Genomic DNA, 19297 nt, shown 5'->3' with positions numbered 1-19297 from the left:
TTATCAACCATTGACGGCATTTTCCGGCTTTCCGTTTTTTTCACTGTTATATAGTAGGGGGCGCTATTACGCATCTTCTTGAAAGAGTACTGAATCTCCGGATCAAAACACAGGCAAAAAATTTGCAGAAACCAGTGTTAAAGCTTTGTAGTCTTTGGGGAAAAAACCCCCCCTCAGCATTCAAGTGTTGATAAAAAAGAATGCATGAAGCTAGATTAAAATGTTTTTTTAATATATAAAAGCAGAGGCACTGTTCTTTCTTTTGATATATTGCATGTTCAGATATTCATACAACGAAATATTCTGGGGGCCATTACATTTTTGTGAAAATGATCAAAAACGCTGTTGGGGAAAGAGTTGACATCTTTATACTCACTGACACCCCAACATCTGAACTTTGCATTTTGTTATTTATCCTAATTCAAACACTTTCTTTTTACAGAAATGGCCACCTGGTTACCAGCGGTCCTACTGGTGCTACAAGTAACCGCTGCATCCTCTGAAGAGCCCATACTCGAGTTTTCCACGGACACACCCATCAATAATGTGGCATGGGACTCCCTGACCGGGCGTGTTTACCTCGGTGCAGTCAATGCTATTTATCAATTGGACTCTTCATTGAACATTGAGGCCAGATCTGAAACGGGGCCCAAGAAAGATGCGAGGGGTTGCACACCTCCAGTGTCTACTTGCCAAGACCTGAAAGACACCAACAACACCAATAAACTGTTGCTGGTTCATTCGACTAACGGGTCGCTGATAGTCTGTGGGAGTTTATACCGAGGAATCTGCTCTCTGCTCAACCTCACCAACGTCAAAGAACAGATATACTACAGCGACAGCAAAGGGGAACGGACTTATGCTGCCAGCACCGAAGAGCACGTTTCGGTGGTGGGCGTCATGGCCACGCTTGAATTGGATGACAAACCGTTCAACGTCTTTTTGGTCGGGAAGGGCTACGGAAGTATGGACAGCTCAAAACTCATCAGCACCAGAATCGTGCAGAACTATCGCGACTGGGTCGTGTTCGAGAGCATCATCGAGGCGTCTACGGTCCAGGCAGTTCCCTTCGTGCCCAAGTACCTGCACGACTTCCGATTTGCCTTCAAAAATGACAACTTTGTCTATTTCCTCTTTTCGCGCACTCTCGGTGGAACGGACAACAAGAACTTTACTTTCGTTTCGCGCCTCTGCGAGAACGACAATCACTACTATTCGTACACGGAGCTTCAGCTTAGTTGCGGCCAGAAGAATCGCTACAATAAAGTCCAGGCCGCGTATTTGACCGAACCGGGGAAAGAGCTGGCCCAAGTCATGTCTGAATCCGGAGAGTATGGGAATATTAGGGAATGGGATAAAGTCCTGTTTGTGGTGGCTAGCTCAGAGGAAGGGGCCACTGAATCAGCTCTGTGTATGTACCCCCTTAAAAACATCAACCAGAAACTGTTGGCCATCGTTACCGCTTGCTACACGGACAACGGCAAGATTGACGACAGATTAGTTGTGGAGAGTCCCTACACATCCAGTAAAGACGAACCATGTGTCAAACACGATGTAAGTAGCAGTTTTTCTTAACATTGATCAATGACACAAATGCCTGTTTTGAAGCTGAAAAGTTATTTGTGTCATGAAAACTCTTTGAGAGATTGGCATGTTAAAGGTTATGGCAATGTTAAGGTATTTGGTCTTGGGGGAATCAGAGCCGGACAGTAACGGAGTACATTTACTTGAGTACAGTACTTAAGTACAATTTTGAGGGATCTGTACTTTACTCGAGTATCATTTTTGGGGAGTACTCATGACTTTACTCAAGTACATTTGAGAGGCAAATATTGTACTCTTTACTCCACTACATTTCTATCCATAACCGTGAGTACCCGTCACTACTTCAAAAAAAAAAAAAAGAATGGAACAAAGAAAAATCTCAGAAACCCTCAATTTGTTTGTCAAGGTGATTGTCCTTCTCAAACGTGATTGGATTGTGCAGGCGCCACTGATTGGGACAGCCTATCAACAATCACCTTCAGCTTTCCACCAAAGTCAACTCCATGGTCAGATTTAGATAAGAGACGAAACCATGGACGAAACAATGGATGAAGACGCAGCAGGTCCATCCCGTGAATGTGCCAACCCGTGGCCCCACCTCGCCAGACTATTTCAATTTTCAGAATTTTCTGAAATTTTCTTAAATGTTAAATAAAGCAACATGGTAAAAAGATGAAAATGACTTGATTTTACTTTCAATTCCTTTTACATTCTCCAAGGTATTAACATTAACATTTTTCATAACTCCATGTAGGACGTTTCTGTACATAAATGTAAGCACTGTGGCAGTAGTAATGCAATATTTAGAAAATGTACTCTTGTACTCTTGATACTCAAGTACTTTTAAAAACAAGTACTTCAGTACTTTTACTTAAGTAGACATCTGACTGTAGTACTTTTACTTGTACTTGAGTAAAATTTAGCAAGGGGTATCTGTACTTTCACTCAAGTAATAAAGCTGTGTACTCTGTCCGCCTCTGGGCGGAATACAGAGTACCGAGACTTGCTACTGCCAATACATTCACGGACATTCCTTTTATCATGGAAGACATGCAGCAGCTGCACCTGTAACATACATGAAATAACCGCCGTAGCAGATCTATACAGGTGGAGCTGGGGAAGGTGGAGGGTTTCTGAAGGCGCTGCACACTGATAACTGCAACACTACCGTTATTTGAATGTTGAGCCGCAGCTCATTGGCCGCTGATAGGTATTTCTTTGCAGTTTAACAACTAACAATGTTAAGCTTTTTTAATAGACCCAAAGGTGTATGTATTATGAGCCTCTACTAAATATTTAAATATCCGTTAATGGTTTTAAAAGGACATGAAATGTCTGAAGTTCATTTTTTATCATTCTGCTTCGACATCCGTCATTTATTTGGAAATAAAGGAAAATGGAAATTTTCCCTCAAACATATTCATGAAAATAGATTATGTGTTTAGCTTTATATTGGATAAGTTTTGCTTGCTAACTTGTATAATATATCAAACACATTAGTGTAATTAACTAATATGTAACTTGCTTATCTGGGTTTAATTTTTTCCTGAATATATTCTATTACACTTTCTTTTTATATGCTTTCTTTTGAAAGAACCCCACTTTTTTTGAGTGATTTCACCGCTGCTTACGTCCTGAAATTATCCCGGTGACAATGGGGTTTTAGATTAGAAAACTGCTGCTACTTTTGTGCTTAACATACAGCACCCGAAGAGTAGAGATGTACAAAATGTGCTCTTTTTCAACCTGTTTTACTTCTGAGATGTAGTGAAAGAAAATACAAGAAAACATTTAGGCATTGTAAAAAAATATCTTGGAGTCAGAGCAAATTATATTTTGATGAAAGATTAACAAGACAGTAAGTGCAGGAACATATATTTAAAAAGTACATTTAGTACATTTCATGTGTATTTAAGTGTCTGTTTCCCTTTACTCTTTGTTATCTTGCAGAAAGACATTGTGAACCAGTATAAGTGCGGAGCCGATTTTCTTCCATCTCCGCTGGCCAGTCGGCAGGAGTTTGCCTTGAAGGCCAATACAGTCTTCATCAGGCAGAACCTGCTGACCGCAGTGGCTGTGGCTGTCGAGAACGATCACACCATTGCCTTTCTGGGCCACAATGCTGGAGAGGTGATCAAGGTGAGAAGTTCTGTTAAATTCAGGAAACTACATTCACAAGGTGCTCAAACCCTCATCTGAGGTGCTATAACCCATATAGTTGAGGTCTTGATGTTCATTAGTTATGTAAAAATAACAATGCAGAATGACTTTTGAATGTGAACTATAAACTATTCATTTAAAAGGATACTTCACCCTAGAATGAACATTTACTCACCCTGATGTCATTCTGAACCTGTATGGCTTTCTCTTCTGTGGAAGACAAATGATTAATGTTTCTGTCCAGTTATTTTCAATATAATGAAAGTAAATGAGGCCTGCTGCTGCCAAGCTTTAGAATTGACAAAAAGTCATCATAAAACTATCAATCAATCAGTCTGTGTATATTTATAGAGCATATTTAAACACAATCGAGGTTGACCAAAAGTGCTTTACAACGAATACAAGAATCACAATGAATTTAAGAAAAATAAACAAATTAAAAATCTGTTAAATTGACCGAATGCAGCAGCTCACTTAAGGAGAATATTATCAGTAAGTGACTTAAAAAAAACAAAAAACAAAACTTTTGTATGACTTCAGAAGACTTGAAATATGGTGCAAAAGTCATGTTTACTTTTTTATGACACTTTAGTGTCTTTTTGAAGCTTAAAAGATTAGAAGATAACAGGAAAATTATGCATTTCGGCTGTTGTTCAGTTCTGTTATTAAGTTAATTTCATCTATAAAGCAGTTCTGTAAAAAATGTCATCATCCAGCTCAGTTTAGTTCTCATACAACAGCGTCAGTAGAGTCAGATCAATAATGTTGAATATTAAAAGCCTCAGTCCTCATTAATTATAATTGCACAGTAAAGAGCATGACGACGAGTACATGAGGATGAGTAAATCACACGAGGACAAGTACATGAGGACGAGTAAATGACACAATGAGGACGAGTAAATGACACAATGAGGACGAGTAAATGACACAATGAGGACGAGTAAATGACACAATGAGGACGAGTAAATGACACAATGAGGACGAGTAAATGACACAATGAGGACGAGTAAATGACACAATGAGGACGAGTAAATGACACAATGAGGACGAGTAAATGACACAATGAGGCAATGAGGACGAGTAAATGACACAATGAGGCAATGAGGACGAGTAAATGACACAATGAGGACGAGTAAATGACACAATGAGGACGAGTAAATGACACAATGAGGACGAGTAAATGACACAATGAGGACGAGTACATGACACAATGAGGACGAGTAAATGACACAATGAGGATGAGTAAATGACACAATGAGGACGAGTAAATGATAGAATGAGGACGAGTACATGAGGATGAGTAAATAACACAATGAGGACGAGTACATGAGGATGAGTAAATGACACCGTGAGGACGAGTAAATGATAGAATGAGGACGAGTAAATGACACGAGATTAACGTGAGGACGAGTAAATGACACAATGAGGACGAGTACATGAGGATGAGTAAATTACACCGTGAGGACGAGTACATGAGGACGAGTAAATGACACAATGAGGACGAGTACATGAGGATGAGTAAATGACACGAGAACAACGTGAGGATGAGTACATGAGGATGAGTAAATGACACCGTGAGGACGAGTAAATGACACAATGAGGACGAGTACATGAGCACGAGTAAATGACACAGTGAGGACGAGTAAATGACACAGTGAGGACGTGTAAATGACACAATGAGGACGAGTAAATGACACCGTGAGGACGAGTAAATGACACAATGAGGACGAGTACATGAGGATGAGTAAATTACACCGTGAGGACGAGTAAATGACACAATGAGGACGAGTACATGAGGATGAGTAAATTACACCGTGAGGACGAGTACATGAGCATGAGTAAATGACACCGTGAGGACGAGTAAATGATAGAATGAGGACGAGTACATGAGGATGAGTAAATGACACCGTGAGGACGAGTAAATGACACAATGAGGACGAGTACATGAGCACGAGTAAATGACACCGTGAGGACGAGTAAATAACACAATAAGGACGAGTACATGAGGACGAGTAAATGACACCGTGAGGACGAGTACATGATAGAATGAGGACGAGTACGTGAGGATGAGTAAATGACACGAGAACAACGTGAGGATGAGACGATGAGTACATGAGGACGAGTAAATGACACCGTGAGGACGAGTAAATTACACGAGGATGAGTAGATGAGGACGAGTAAATGACACCGTGAGGACGAGTAAATGATAGAAGAATGAAGATGAGTATATAACGCAGTGAGGATGAATAAATGACACAATGAGGACGAGTACATGAGGATGAGTATATAACACAGTGAGGATGAGTAAATGACACAATGAGGATGAGTATATGACACAGTGAGGATAAATAAATGACACAATGAGGACGAGTACATGAGGATGAGTAAATTACACCGTGAGGACGAGTACATGAGCATGAGTAAATGACACCGTGAGGACGAGTAAATGACACAATGAGGACGAGTACATGAGCATGAGTAAATGACACCGTGAGGACGAGTAAATGATAGAATGAGGACGAGTACATGAGGATGAGTAAATGACACCGTGAGGACGAGTAAATGACACAATGAGGACGAGTACATGAGGATGAGTAAATGACACCGTGAGGACGAATAAATGACACAATGAGGACGAGTACATGAGGATGAGTAAATGACACGAGAACAACGTGAGGATGAGACGATGAGTACATGAGGACGAGTAAATGACACCGTGAGGACGAGTAAATTACACGAGGATGAGTACATGAGGACGAGTAAATGACACCGTGAGGACGAGTAAATGATAGAATGAGGATGAGTATATAACACAGTGAGGATGACTAAATGACACAATGAGGATGAGTATATGACACAGTGAGGATGAATAAATGACACAATGAGGACGAGTACATGAGGATGAGTATATAACACAGTGAGGACGAGTAAATGACACAATGAGGATGAGTATATGACACAGTGAGGATGAGTATATGACACAGTGAGGATGAGTATATGACACAGTGAGGATGACTAAATGACACAATGAGGACGAGTACATGAGGATGAGTAAATGACACAGTGAGGACGAGTATATGACACAGTGAGGACGAGTAAACGACACAGTGAGGACGAGTATATGACACAGTGAGGACAAATAAATGACACAATGAGGACGAGTACATGAGGATGAGTAAATGACATGAGAACAACATGAGGACGAGTAAATGACACAATACTCATTTTTGGGTGAACTAACCCTTTAAACTAACTTTTCCACAATGTAAAAATAACCAAAAATTGACAGTCTGTAGGAGGACGTGGAACAAGAGCAGAATGTTAGGCATTGTAAAAGAAATGTTGAGGAAACGAACATCTCTGGAAATTTGAGACAACCAATTAGTGAACCGCTACAAGCAGCTCGCTACCTGATGTCACACACCTGAATTAGCAGGCGTGTCACAAAGCTGGAGTTTAGGCTTTGGCAGGTGAGGGAATTGGTGGGTGAATGTGGCGAATCTCTGACAGAGGGATGAAAGAGAAAAAGATATCACTGACGAAACCCCTCGCTACCGCAGATACAACTAAACCCTGTTAGACGTTATATTAGAAATAATGAACAGCTCGCTCAACTTGAGTCCAATTCTTACACTCAAATAAAAAGGCTTTGTTAGAGCTGATTATTTTCAGGACAGACAGATGAAATTGAGCGATAGATGGATAAAAACCAGTCCGGATGCAGGTTTTTGTGAGTTCCCTGTGAATGGAGCTGTGGTTTTATGGTCATTATGTGGCTTGTAGGCAGTTAACTGAGGGTTGACACGTTGTCAGGTGTGGCTCAGGTGCGCTGAGGGGGTTTTGTGTGGTCTGTAAATATGACAGATGTGTTCTTTCCTGTGCTCGACTCTTTTAATTGTGCGTTTCTGTGTCTATTGTTCTCTCTTTACCCAGGTACATTTGTCAAGCTTACCAGAGGCGTACAACCCCGGTCCGGGCTACAAAGCCAGCGGCTATGTAAATAAGAACCTTTTCTTTGACAAAACCAAGGCGCACTTGTACATCACCACTGAGAAAAAGGTACGAGGCTGGAGTCATTTATCACAGACGGTGTGCTCAGTAGCTCTTTGATTATCGCCGCCTCAACCTCAGGAAACGCATGATTGCACCTATTTGAGGGCCTTTTATTGTTACCAAAATACACATTGTCATTTTTTTAATGCAATTTGAAGGTATTGGTATAGTGTACGTCTTGCTGAGTCTATGACCTTACAGTAATGTAATTGCAGTGTTTATGAGGCGGTGATGTATTGAAATCATTCATGCTTTCTTGTTTGTCGTTTTCTCTGTAATTTTCTGCAATTAATTCAGCTTGAACCACTTCACTTACAGGCTTTGTTTAGATCGGTTCATTTCCGTATAAACATCATACTTTTCAAGAAACTTCCTTACTTTGTATGGTTTTAAAGTTTTTTTTGTGACTTTTTAAAACAGTGATGGCATCATTATAATTTGGCTACTGAATTGTGATTGGTTTTGCATTGCATTCTTTGATGCTGATTGGTCAGTACGGCATTCCAGCTTTATTTGAATCATTTTATGATTTTGTGGTTCTGCAGATCACGAAGGTGCCCGTACAGGCCTGCCATCTGAAGACGGACTGCCAGACCTGCGTCACTCAGAGAGATCCATACTGTGGCTGGTGTGTCCTGGAGGGAAGGTACCTACGTTTATTTTTAAACATTTTTCAAATAGTGCTAATGTCTTTGGCATCCTGGTGCTCATATGGAAGATAAAGGTTTGAATCCAGCAATGAGTCCCTATTCCTCCATCTCTCACTGTTTTCCTGTCTATTTCCACTGTGCTTGCCAAATAGTATTTAAAAAAAATATATATATATATATATAACATGATAATAATAATACAAAATAATTCTGTGTGAGGGGGTGTATATATATATATATATATAAATATATATATAAATATGATAGATGGATGGATGGATGGATGATAGATAGAAACACAAAAAGCTAAAAAAATGCTTATTTAATGATTGTGAGATTATTTGTGTATATTTTGTTTTTATGTAATTTAATGATTCTTGGGGAAAAATCATTTATTTCTTATATGTATTCAGTATATTTACATACACTTCTTATTTATTTTATATGGTTGTGGATTATATATATATAAACATTTAAAATGTTTTATTATTATGATTTTACATTTGAATTAATTAAATTAAGGTTTTTATTGTAAGTACCGGTAATAAGTAATTAAAAACCATAAATAATACTTGCATATATTTAATAATTTTGATGTTATGTGTATATATCTTATTTGTATATAGTTTATATTATATATACTTTTATATTTATTTTATATTATTGTGTAATATATATATATATATATATATATATATATATATATATATATATATATATATATATATATATATATATATATATATATTGTGTGTGTGTGTGTATATATATATATAATTATTTTATTATTATTATTATTATTATTTAAAATTGTATTGAATTCATTATTTTCATTGTACAATTGACAATTAAAATGTAACTAATTGGATTAATGATTCTTATTCTATTATTTACAGAATACTAAAATGCAATGTAAAGACAATCCTGTTTTCCCTGAAGTGTTGTATTATAATATTGTTGTATTTAATTGCAGGAGAAGCGTTGTGTTTTAATGCGTTATTGATTGTGTAGATGCACCAGGCGATCGGAGTGCAGTCGTGCGGAGGAAAAGAACGGGTGGCTGTGGAGTCCAAACCAACAGTGTGTGAAAATCGTCTCTTTCCACCCGCCAAATCTCAGCTGCTTGAAGTCCCAGCAGGTACTAGCCCGGGTGTCGCGGACACAATTACCAGAGTCTTATTTTTAAACCAGACTGCTCAGCACTGATTATGAGAAAAGCTGAGCATGACTCCCACACAATGAGGCCATATTGGTGAACAGACGGTGAAAACACAATGGGCGCTGATGGCACGTGTAGAATTCTGCTCTAAAGGTGCTGTTTTTGTGTTTTGCACTTCATTGCAATACGTTCTCTGATTATGGCCTGTGTGTATTAACTGGACCATTCTAGCGGTTTTATTGAGAGAAATGTTTAGAAGATATTTGTAAAAGAATATTCTTATGGAATGACGAGAATTATTCAGACAAAGTTTGGAAATTTTATCTTATGAAGCCATAGCCTAGAGGTTCCACCTCAACACATTGAGCTTCTTTCTAAAACACGAGAATTTTCCTCATAAATCCATCATTTTTTAATTGGATTGCATGGAACAAACCTAACCAGTCATCTCCTTATAATATGTATAAATTAAAATGGCAAAAAACGGAAATGCTATGTATTGTTTCAAAGATTGAAATGAAGGATTGTTTTGCTTATTTCTCTCATATCAGCACAACTGTGTGAGTTCAGAGTTTGTCAAATGTCTCTCAGGTTGAGATAAACGTCCGATCGCTGCCGGTCCTCAGAGACTCGGACCGGATCCACTGTGTCTTTGGCTCTTACCCCAGCGGCGGCAGGATGGTGGACGGCAGAATCAGTTGCCGTTTACCTGAACAGCCTCTTATACCCTCGACTCCTGCACACCAAGGTACAGTACGTCACTCGTCACAACACACGAGATCTGAGCGGCCTTTTACAGTTTTACACACTCTCTGCACACTGTTTACACTGTTTAATACATGTTTATTTTAGTTAGTTATTCTATAAATAATTTTAGTTACTGGTATATAATATTTAGTTATTTTATAAAGAATTATTTTAAAATATTTATTTTATTATATTATTTATTGTTTGGGTATATGTAAAGTAGCAATTAATGAATTATAATATATATATATATATATATATATATATATATATATATATATATATATATATATATTTATTTATTACTACATACTGTATATTATATAGTTATATTTATATATGTATTAGTTTTAATGAGTAATAAATGTTATTATCATTTATAAAAACAATTTATTGTTCATAATAAATAAATGTTCCTATTTATTGTTTTAATTTAATTAAAATGTAATTATTTATGTATTTGTTTATTTATGTATTAGTTGGCTTCATATAGTTAAGCAAGTTTGTAAAGCAGGTTTAAATTAAATAAAGAACAATAAATTATATAATCGAACAAACATGTTAATAATACATACATTTTATATAATTTTTTTATATCTTATGATAAATTGTATTATTATTATTATTTACATGTTTTTTCAAACTCAAATGCTGTTATTTATTGTGGAAAATCAAAAGGAGATACTGTTGCACTCCTGTTTTTCAACCACATCTGTCAAGCTACAAAAAGAGCAAAAATAACCATTAAAAAGCCCATATGACTGTGAACTCGAAAACTGGATATGAGTTCAAATTCAGCCTGTTCCTCATGCAAAGCTTTGCAATTTAGTTCATATAGTCATATGAACTACTTTTATGGTGCTTTTAGTCGATTTAGGTTTCTTGCACCAAAGATAGATCATAATTTAATGTTTCATGGCCATTTTTTATCTTCTCGCTGACCCTCAGGTTGTTTTTGCTACTGTATCTTTAAGACATCTATGTGCAGATGACCTTTGCTGTGATTGGCTGATCTGACCCCCTGTGTCTGTGTAGATTTCGTGGCGGTTCCGGTCTACATCTTTGTGAACAGTAGCGTGGAGGTCGCGTCCAGCGAGTACAAGTTCTACAACTGCGCAGCGGCAGTTCGGAAAGCAGAAAACACACCGTACGTTTGCATTCTCGCCTTCTATTGTCAGCGAGTGTGTGTGTGTGTGTGTGTGTGTGTGTGTGTCCACTTTGTGCTGACACCACTGTGTGTATAATGAATACGAGCATCTGTAACGATGAGGTTTACTCATAAATTGTAATGCATCACTGAAGCTGGAATTGAATTTGCTTCTATAGAGACTTGCTTACGTTTTTTTTTTTTTTCTCCAAGAGCAGGAAATTGCTTTCGTTTCTCATTCATTCATCACACATGAAAGTCGATCTCTCATCTCTTTTTTCCCCTTCTCCTTGTGTTTTTTTAAGAGCTCTGGGACATTGCTGATGAATGAGTATTATTTGAAGTGCACTGGGACTATATGTTTTTACTCCAAACATTTACACACTGATGAAAAATGTAACTGGAAACCTCTGTTTTAATGGTTGCGCGTGTTTCTCCGCAGATGCACTTCCTGTGTGAGCAGCGCTTGGGGATGTCAGTGGAACATTGCGGCTCACACCTGCACGGATCTGAGCGACGCAGAAACCGGCGCCAATATAATCAAACCCAGACAGGTACTGAGATGAGAGTCAAGCGAGCTCATATGCACCATTTTATTTCTTTTTATCAGTAATTCTGTCTATTACACACCCCAGTTAGCACACGTGCACTGCTGATCAAAAGTTTGTTTTGGAAGAAAGAAATTAATAATTCAATTCAGCAAGGATGTGAACATTTGAGCAAAACTCAAAAAAATGTACATCAACATTTGTAAGAAATTCAAAGTTTGAGTAAGCAGAACTGGCAGATTTTTATTTTGTACTCATACAGTTTAATTACTCTTAACTTGAAATATTTGAGTAAGCTCGTTCATTCATTTAACTTAAAATTGTCATGTAATCTCAACTTAAATATTTTTAGTAGCGGAAACTTGGCTATAACTAGCTAATTCAGGAAATGCTAACTTGTTAATTGGTAACACAATGCTTTGATAGCATCAGCGTAGCATATCAATTGCTGAATGAGTACAGCAACATAGATCATTTAACATATATCTGTTGTCAAACTAAGCTTGTGCTCCGTTCATCACCATGATGGTAACCCCCCCCCCCAAAAAAACCAAAACAAACATAGCATAAGCTCTTCTAAATTAGCATAGAAAAACATGAAACATGAGATTAATCTTGCACACAAAAAAAAAAACACATTTCTATAACACTTAATTTTAGCATTTACTCTCCCTTTCGATTGCCATGGCAAAGCATGCTTGGAAAAAGAAATCCCAGCCCAGTTTAGTTAAAATTAAGTTTCTCTAAATTAAAAGAAACAAGTTCATGAAACTCAAAACAATGAAATAATTCAGATTACTGTAAATGTGTCAGTTCTGTGAACTCAAAAGAAAAAGAAAGTTGTAAATACTCATAAAAGTTCATTTGATTGAACTAATTTGTTTAATTTAAGTTTGACGCTACTCAAATCAATTAATTATTTTGAACTTAATATTTTAATCAAAATGCAAAAATTCCGTCAGTTGGGATTCGGTTAGTTTAGGAGGGAAACAGGGAAAGCACACCTTCTCCGCTCATGTACACACGTTTGGCTAGTTTCCCTGCCCAAAGATGTCTTAAAGATGTCATCTCAAATGAAAAGTTGTTTATTAATGCATTTGATAACTTTTTCTTTCAATAAGACCAGGAATGTGTGTTAGAAAAATAAAAACATTTTCTGAATGTCATCCTAACTTTAGACAGGAAGTGTTTTAGCAAAGTATTGCAGATGAGGAAACTATGGAAGCTAAAAATGACATGTATGAAAAAGCAGACATTGAATAAACGTCTTGGTGATGTATGTGTGCGATCAGCACCATTGATTGGGCCGCTTTGATTAGTTTCATGCGATTCTCATCTTCAAGCACCAGGTCCAACTGGTCCAGACATTTTATTTATTTATTTAAACCGTTTCTTGGAGCATAAAGCTGAGTTATTGATATCCAGTGCCAGCAATTTCAGAAATGGCCTCCACACTGTTTGATATTTGCTGTTTCCTGGAACAGTCACACGTGGCTGATGAAATGTGGACACCAAGTAAATGACTTCACTCAGAAAGTTTTAATGTGAAACGTATTAGCTGAATCAGCAAAATGAAAAAAACAAATAGATGGGGAAAAAATGGATTATATGCAATTATATTATTATATTTCAGCTGTAAATAAACGGTTTCATTCATGCACGTCATCATGGTTAATGAGTTTTTCAGTTTCAATTGACGCTCGTTAGTTTATGTTGGATGTAAATTAAGAATCGCTCGGAAGATTGCCGTAGATGAGTACTTTCCATACAGCAGAACAGATTTCTGCATCTTCTGTGTGTTCTAGAACAAGAGCTGTCCACGCTTCGAGAACCCAGATCCCGTCCTTATCCCGGTCGGACACAAAACCCGGATCAGTTTTGAGGGCATCAATCTGGACCCGTACAGGGTGAGTTCAACTTCCTGGCCTCCTTTTAACAGTAAATGTCTTCTTCAAGGTCACTAGGGATAAAAAAAAAAATCTATATTTTTATTAAAATAAAATCAATAAATAAAAATTGAATGTAAAAAATAAAATAAACCATCAGTATTTTGTTGTCAGTATCTTCTTTTCCAAAACAAAGTTGCATACGATATTAAGTAGATAAAATATGATCATTATAAGTAATCTAATTTAGAGCTATGAAACCATTAATCGCATCCAAAATAAAAGTTTGTGTTTACATAATATATCTGTGTGTGTACTGTGTATAATTATTTTGTAAATATAAATACACACACATGCATGTGTATATTCAAGAATAATGTGTTATTTATATAATATAAAATATTTATATTTATATAGATAATATACATTATATATAATCACAAATAAATAATTATTAAATACATGATATTTACAGAAACATAAATCAAATAAAATGTATTATTAAATAATTAATAAAAGCAGCATGTATTAACATTTGCTTAGAAAAGGCTCAAAATTCAAAGACTTTATTTTTCGAAATAATAAAAAATACTTTTTATTTATATAATTAATCACACTAAAATAATGTGCTTGGTTGACAGCCCTAATATTTAGACTTGTTTTCAGATGATATATCCATTGGAATTTTTTTTAAGGTTCAAGAATAACAATTATTATTATATAATTATATATACTTATTCATTTATTTATTTTTTAACTATGAAAAAATGGCAATAAAAAATAAACTTCAACGTGTATTGTCATGTTTTGCTTCAAAGTCAGTTTGTCTTTTTTTTAAGGATGTCTTTATATGTTTTCTGGACAACAAGACAAATACTGATTCAGAAAATTATTTTTGGCAGTCGATTCATAATCCGGTTATAGTGTTCCTCTAAACGGGTCCTAAAGTCCGGCTTCTTCCATCATTTCCTGTCCTCTTACCTGTGAATAAATGTGAACAGAGGGTTTTCAGTTGATGTTTTCTGAATTGTGCCTCATTAGGATCGTGATTTCACCATCGGAACGGAGCTGATGAAGATTGAGGAAGATGTCAAGACAGAGTCGGGACCCTTCTACTCTTTCAGCGGATATGTGGTTAGCTTCAGTTTCTCTCTCTTTATTTTTCCTCATGTTGCCCAAGGCAGTCTGTTGTTCCTGTACTGTAAATCTTTTCATATACAAAACTCTTGCTAAATGATACACAACCAATTACCAACATAAAGATTCACCTACCCACACTTCTCCAATGGCTCTAGTGGGAGTTTGAGATTACAGCTCCCCCTGTTGGAAAGTGTCCAGCCTGTAAATCACCTCTAGTCTTTAATGTGGAGGAGAGAACGGTCGGTGTTGACTCACCCTTTAATCTCTCTTCCAGTTTTCCTTTGATAAAGCTCACGAGACCAACGTTCTGTTCCACGTAAGAGACAAACACACGAGAAAGAAGATCGACAGCAGTCTCAGTGGTAATCGCTCGCACTCGCTTTTCACTCACGCTCATGTCGTTCCAAACCCGCATGACTTTCTTTCTTCTGTGGAACATAAATATTATCAATAGTTCAATAAATAAGAAGTTCATGTATTATATTTTAGTCTGTTTTTCATATTGGAAATGCTGTGGAAATGCATTCATGCTTCAATAAACGCCTGTAAATATACAGTAACTAAATACCAATTCAATGAAATCATGGCAGTTGAAGCCTAAACATCCATGTGTAATAAACTGTATGTTGAATCCAAAAACGATTTCCTTCTAAAGCTACTTTCTGTCATTTTCTCATTTAAAGGATTGGTTCACTTTTAAAAAAACTTTTGCTGATAATTTACTCACCCCCATGTCATCCAAGATGTCCATGTCTTTCTTTCTTCAGTCGAAAAGAAATTAAGGTTTTTGATGAAAACATTCCAGGATTTTTCTCCATATAATGCACTTTACTGGGCACCAAACGGTCCAAGGTCCAAAAGACAGTTTCAGTGCAAACTGCAAACTGTTCAAATGGTTTTAAATGACACCAGACGATGAATAATGGTCTTATCAAGCGAAACGATCGCTCATTTAAAAAAAAAAAAAAAGTTTAGGTTTTATAAGCTCAAATGCTCGCCTTGCTCTGTTCTGTGTGACTCTCCTGTTCGAACTCGTTCATCAAAATGAACAAATGTCTTTCCGAGTCAATTCGTTCATTTCGGTCGTTAAATGAATCAAATGACTCGAAAAAAGATTTGTTCATTTTGATGAACGAGTTCGAACAGGAGAGTCACACAGAACAGAGCAAGGCGAGCATTTGAGCTTATAAAACTTAAACGTTGTTATTTGTTTTTTTAAATGAGCGATCGTTTCGCTTGATAAGACCATTATTCATCGTCTGGTGTCATTTAAAGCCATTTGAACAGTTTGCAGTTTGCACTGAAACTGTCTTTTGGACCTTGAACCGTTTGGTGCCCAGTAAAGTCCATTATATGGAGAAAAATCCTGGAATGTTTTCATCAAAAACCTTAATTTCTTTTCGACTGAAGAAAGAAAGACATGGACAACTTGGATGACATGGGGGTGAGTAAATTATCAGCAAAAGTTTTTTTAAAAGTGAACTACTCCTTTAACACAATAATGAGTTTTTGTGTGTGTTTGACGTGTTTGTGTGTGTTTCAGTCACTCTGTATAACTGCTCTCTGGGACGTGAAGACTGCAGCTTGTGTAAGAACGCCGACCCCAAATATCAGTGTGTGTGGTGCAAGCAGACCAGCTTGTGTGTGTACGACCAGCTCTGTGCCTCTAAAGAGCTGGAGGAGTGTCCCGACCCCCGGATCACTGACGTGAGTACCGAATCAGGGCTTTTATGGGACAAACGAGACATTTTCCCAAGTTCATGATGTGCTTTTAACAATCGTCAATACTCAAAACACAGCTCAGAAAGTTCAAGCAATAATTTAGAACTTCTCTCATTCTCCTTCCCTATTTTCACACATTTTTGAGGGTAAAAATCAATATAAACCTCAGATCAGGTTCTATCTTGATGACTGAATTACTGATGGGAATAGAAATAAATAATTTTTTACTGTTGTTTTAGTGAGATTGGTTATCTCAGCTCATCTCTGTGGTGTTTTCTCAGAGCGGTCCATGATTAGGATCTTTTTGTAATGTATTTCAGATCACGCCGAGATACGGGCCGCTGAAAGGAGGAATAGCTGTCACGATTAAGGGCTCGAACCTGGGCGTTCAGAAGGACGACATTAAAAACATCACAGTGGCCGGAGTGCCGTGCAAACACCTGCGGGAGCGTTACTCCGTCTCAACCAGGTAACATCAGAAGCTGAGGCACTTTCCATGAATAATGTTCAGAAAAAGGTTGATGTGTGTATATATATATTTATTTATTTGCGATCCTCATATAAAATGACATTTTCCGCAGTTTAAGCATTTTATTATACATATATATACATATAACGCATTAACGCATGCGATAAATTTTTGTCCAGTTTAACGCGTTAAAATATTTAACGCAGCATCCATTCATTTTTGTCATCCTTTGACTAGCTTTACATTATATGGTGCTGCTCTTATTCTTACAAATGCTTTTAAACCATTCAAGTTTTAAGAGAATGACCTGTCTAGTGTCTATGTGACACACACACACAATGCACAGAAAGACGTGCGCCAGTATCGTGCGCACAGACAGCGCGCCAGAATATAGTTCTCTCTCGCGCTTGAATGAACAATAACACACACAATTATGCCAAATGTCCATTTTGTCAAGTATCCTCATAACATAAGAACAGTCTTAAATGTGTTAAATAAAGTCTTAAATGAACGTAAAGAGTTGTGAGAGAACGAGACGCGTGTGAGATCCGCAGCGGCAGGTCTTAAAGTGACAGTAGCCAATAATTATGTCTGTCAGTAAAGTTAATCAGAGAACAAAGGTAACAGAGAAAATTATTCACTGCTCTTGAGTTAAGAACTTTTGTAGCTTTGATAAGGATTAGTCTACATTTAATCTATAATGTATGCATTGCAGACTGTTTGATAAGTTTATTCAATTTGTGTATATTGTTCTGTATATGTTAGACAGGTAGGAAGGGCACAGGTAAATATGACATTAATTACGGTAAGGTTTATGTGAGGATTGTTATATTTTTTGAAGCGTAATAAATGTTAAGAAAAATGTATAGCTTTCAATTACACTGTAATGTTGAATGGCTATAATTAATTGTTTAAAATGGGGGTGGGGTCATTTTCATGGAGACATAGAGCTGTATTATAATTTCATGACATAGAGCTGTATTAGTATCAGTGATACTGACCTTCATTCATAAAAAGATGACATTAGATTAACTGTGAAATGATTACATTATAAAATATATCAACTAAATATAAACCCATAAAAGCTCTTTTTAATTGTGATTAATTGCGATTAACCACAGAAAAAAATTGTGATTAATCGAGTTAATTTTTTTAATTGATTGACAGCATATATATATATAAATACTGTATAGCTATATCTCACATATATATATATATACACACACAGTATATATATATGCTTAATTTACAGAAAGTGTCATTTTAAATGAGGATTGCAAATTTTTTAACCCTGTTACAAAAAACGCAGTTTAAAACACTGATTTTTGTCTTTTTCTAGCTGCAAACCAAAAAAACCCTCAAAATTAAACAAACTATTTATACAAATGCAAAAATGTATGCAAATATTTATGTATGCAAAAATGTGTGTGTGTGTGTGTCCAGAAAGCAGAACAAAAAAAATATATATAGTCACTTTTTCCTATAAAAACGTGCAAGTTATTCATAAACTCTTGCACAAACGGTGTTCGGTATTGAACAAGCTCTTATAAAATGAAATCCCTGCTGGACTTTGAGTGTGCAGATCTCTGTGGTACCAAATGGCCTGAATTTTTTTTAGCGAACGTCCTGTATGAGAAATCTGGTTCATTCGAAGCTTAATAAAAAAATAATTACCCAGAATTCGAACATTTAAAAATGCCCTCAAGAATGATCTAAATAATCTTTTAGATGTTCTGCTCAAGGCTTCGTATTATGTTTGTCTATCCATGGAATATTAAATGTGCATGAGTTTGCCCTTGCATTCCCTCTTGTAGAACAACATTAGATTTGTACATTTTTAAAATACGGAACAAGTTGTGTAGATTCAGAGACAACGATGAGGCAATGTCAGGCTTGGCTGAGTCTGTGATTCTACATCAGGCTTTATCAACTCTGCTGTGAGCGTTCAGCCTGACTGAGTGTTTGTCTGGCTGTTAACAAGTTTGAAAAGGATCTTTCAGCAGGAGAGTTTGGCTTCAGAATGGTAAATACGCTCTCGGAGAGTTCACTGTCAGAAGAGTCTGTCTGGGGA

General features: G+C 36.6%; 1 protein-coding gene across 1 annotated transcript in view; it reads left to right on the top strand.

Annotated features, from left to right (window-relative positions):
• The first annotated feature begins 423 nt into the window (after positions 1-423).
• plxnb2b (plexin b2b) overlaps positions 424-19297 on the top strand; it is a 55114-nt gene continuing 36240 nt past the window's right edge. The window contains exons 1-13 of the mRNA XM_056239217.1: positions 424-1554; positions 3496-3684; positions 7639-7764; positions 8304-8404; positions 9420-9546; positions 10159-10315; positions 11350-11461; positions 11904-12015; positions 13815-13916; positions 14937-15029; positions 15310-15397; positions 16579-16742; positions 17078-17226. Coding sequence (XP_056095192.1) covers positions 445-1554; positions 3496-3684; positions 7639-7764; positions 8304-8404; positions 9420-9546; positions 10159-10315; positions 11350-11461; positions 11904-12015; positions 13815-13916; positions 14937-15029; positions 15310-15397; positions 16579-16742; positions 17078-17226 — 2630 coding nt within the window. The 5' untranslated portion in view covers positions 424-444. The remainder of the gene's footprint in view (positions 1555-3495; positions 3685-7638; positions 7765-8303; positions 8405-9419; positions 9547-10158; positions 10316-11349; positions 11462-11903; positions 12016-13814; positions 13917-14936; positions 15030-15309; positions 15398-16578; positions 16743-17077; positions 17227-19297) is intronic.

This window comes from Rhinichthys klamathensis, unplaced genomic scaffold (genome assembly GCF_029890125.1).
Source record: "Rhinichthys klamathensis goyatoka isolate OS25496 unplaced genomic scaffold, OSU_Roscu_1.1 h1tg000557l_1, whole genome shotgun sequence".
Classification (NCBI taxonomy): Eukaryota; Metazoa; Chordata; class Actinopteri; order Cypriniformes; family Leuciscidae; genus Rhinichthys; species Rhinichthys klamathensis.
The sequence above is the reverse complement of the archived record's forward strand: the minus strand, read 5'-3'. Positions and strand labels throughout refer to the sequence as shown.